The sequence below is a fragment of the Olea europaea genome, chromosome 4 (assembly GCF_002742605.1).
Source record: "Olea europaea var. sylvestris chromosome 4, O_europaea_v1, whole genome shotgun sequence".
In the NCBI taxonomy this organism is placed as follows: domain Eukaryota; kingdom Viridiplantae; phylum Streptophyta; class Magnoliopsida; order Lamiales; family Oleaceae; genus Olea; species Olea europaea.
Window position 1 is genome coordinate 10,790,983 of NC_036240.1, and position 852 is coordinate 10,791,834.

At 38.0% G+C, this 852-nt stretch overlaps 1 protein-coding gene across 1 annotated transcript in view; it reads right to left on the reverse strand.

Annotated features, from left to right (window-relative positions):
* Positions 1 to 813, reverse strand: part of LOC111393022 — a 1,750-nt gene extending 937 nt beyond the window's left edge. Inside the window, exon 1 of the mRNA XM_023018423.1 lies at positions 52 to 813. Coding sequence (XP_022874191.1) covers positions 52 to 813 — 762 coding nt within the window. The remainder of the gene's footprint in view (positions 1 to 51) is intronic.
* Positions 814 to 852: the final 39 nt, after the last annotated feature.

The following is an 852-nucleotide window of genomic DNA, read 5'->3' on the forward strand; positions in this document are numbered from 1 at the left end:
ATTAAGTTTCTCCAGAATATTAGCTTGATAACTTGTTCGAAGAGCATCTACACGCTTACATGATGCACCAACCAAACTCACAATAATAACAAGTACGTCCCAAAAATTACCAACCATACAATTCCTACGTGCCACAGATACAATTGCTAACTGAAGCTGGTGAGCGAAGCAATGAACATACATAGCATGCGGGTTCTCTCTAAGAATTAAAGCTTTCAACTCATTGAACTCACCTGACATATTACTTGCTCCATCATAGCTTTGACCTCTTAGACTAGATATACTCAACCCATGTGTAGAAAACATTGCATCAATGGCATCCTTCAGTGATTGGGCACAAGTATCAGTGACATGGGATATACCCAAAAAACGCTCCTTCACTCGCCCACTTTTATCAACAAACCTTAAAACAACTGTCATTTGTTCTTTCATAGAATTATCGCGAGCCTCATCAACTAAAATTGAAAACAAAGAATCACCAATCTCATTGATAATAGCCCTTGTCGTCTCTACAGCACAACAATTAATCAAATCCTTTTGGATGGTTGGTGAAGTCATTTGGTCATTTCCAGAAGCATTACTAAATAATACTTCTTTAATTTCCTTACAACGAGCTGCGTACCAGTTCAATACCTTAATCAGATTTCCTCTATTAAGAGACTCTTCCGATTCATCATGACTACGAAATGACAATCCTTGCATCAAGAGGAGTCTAGTACAATCTAGCACCGCAGTCAACCTGGTCCTATAACTTCGTTGTTGACTACTGCTTTGGCTAGAAATAACGTAAGAGATACTTTGCTTTTGATTCATCAAGTTGGTACACTTTGCAAAAGCTTGATTATGAGAACT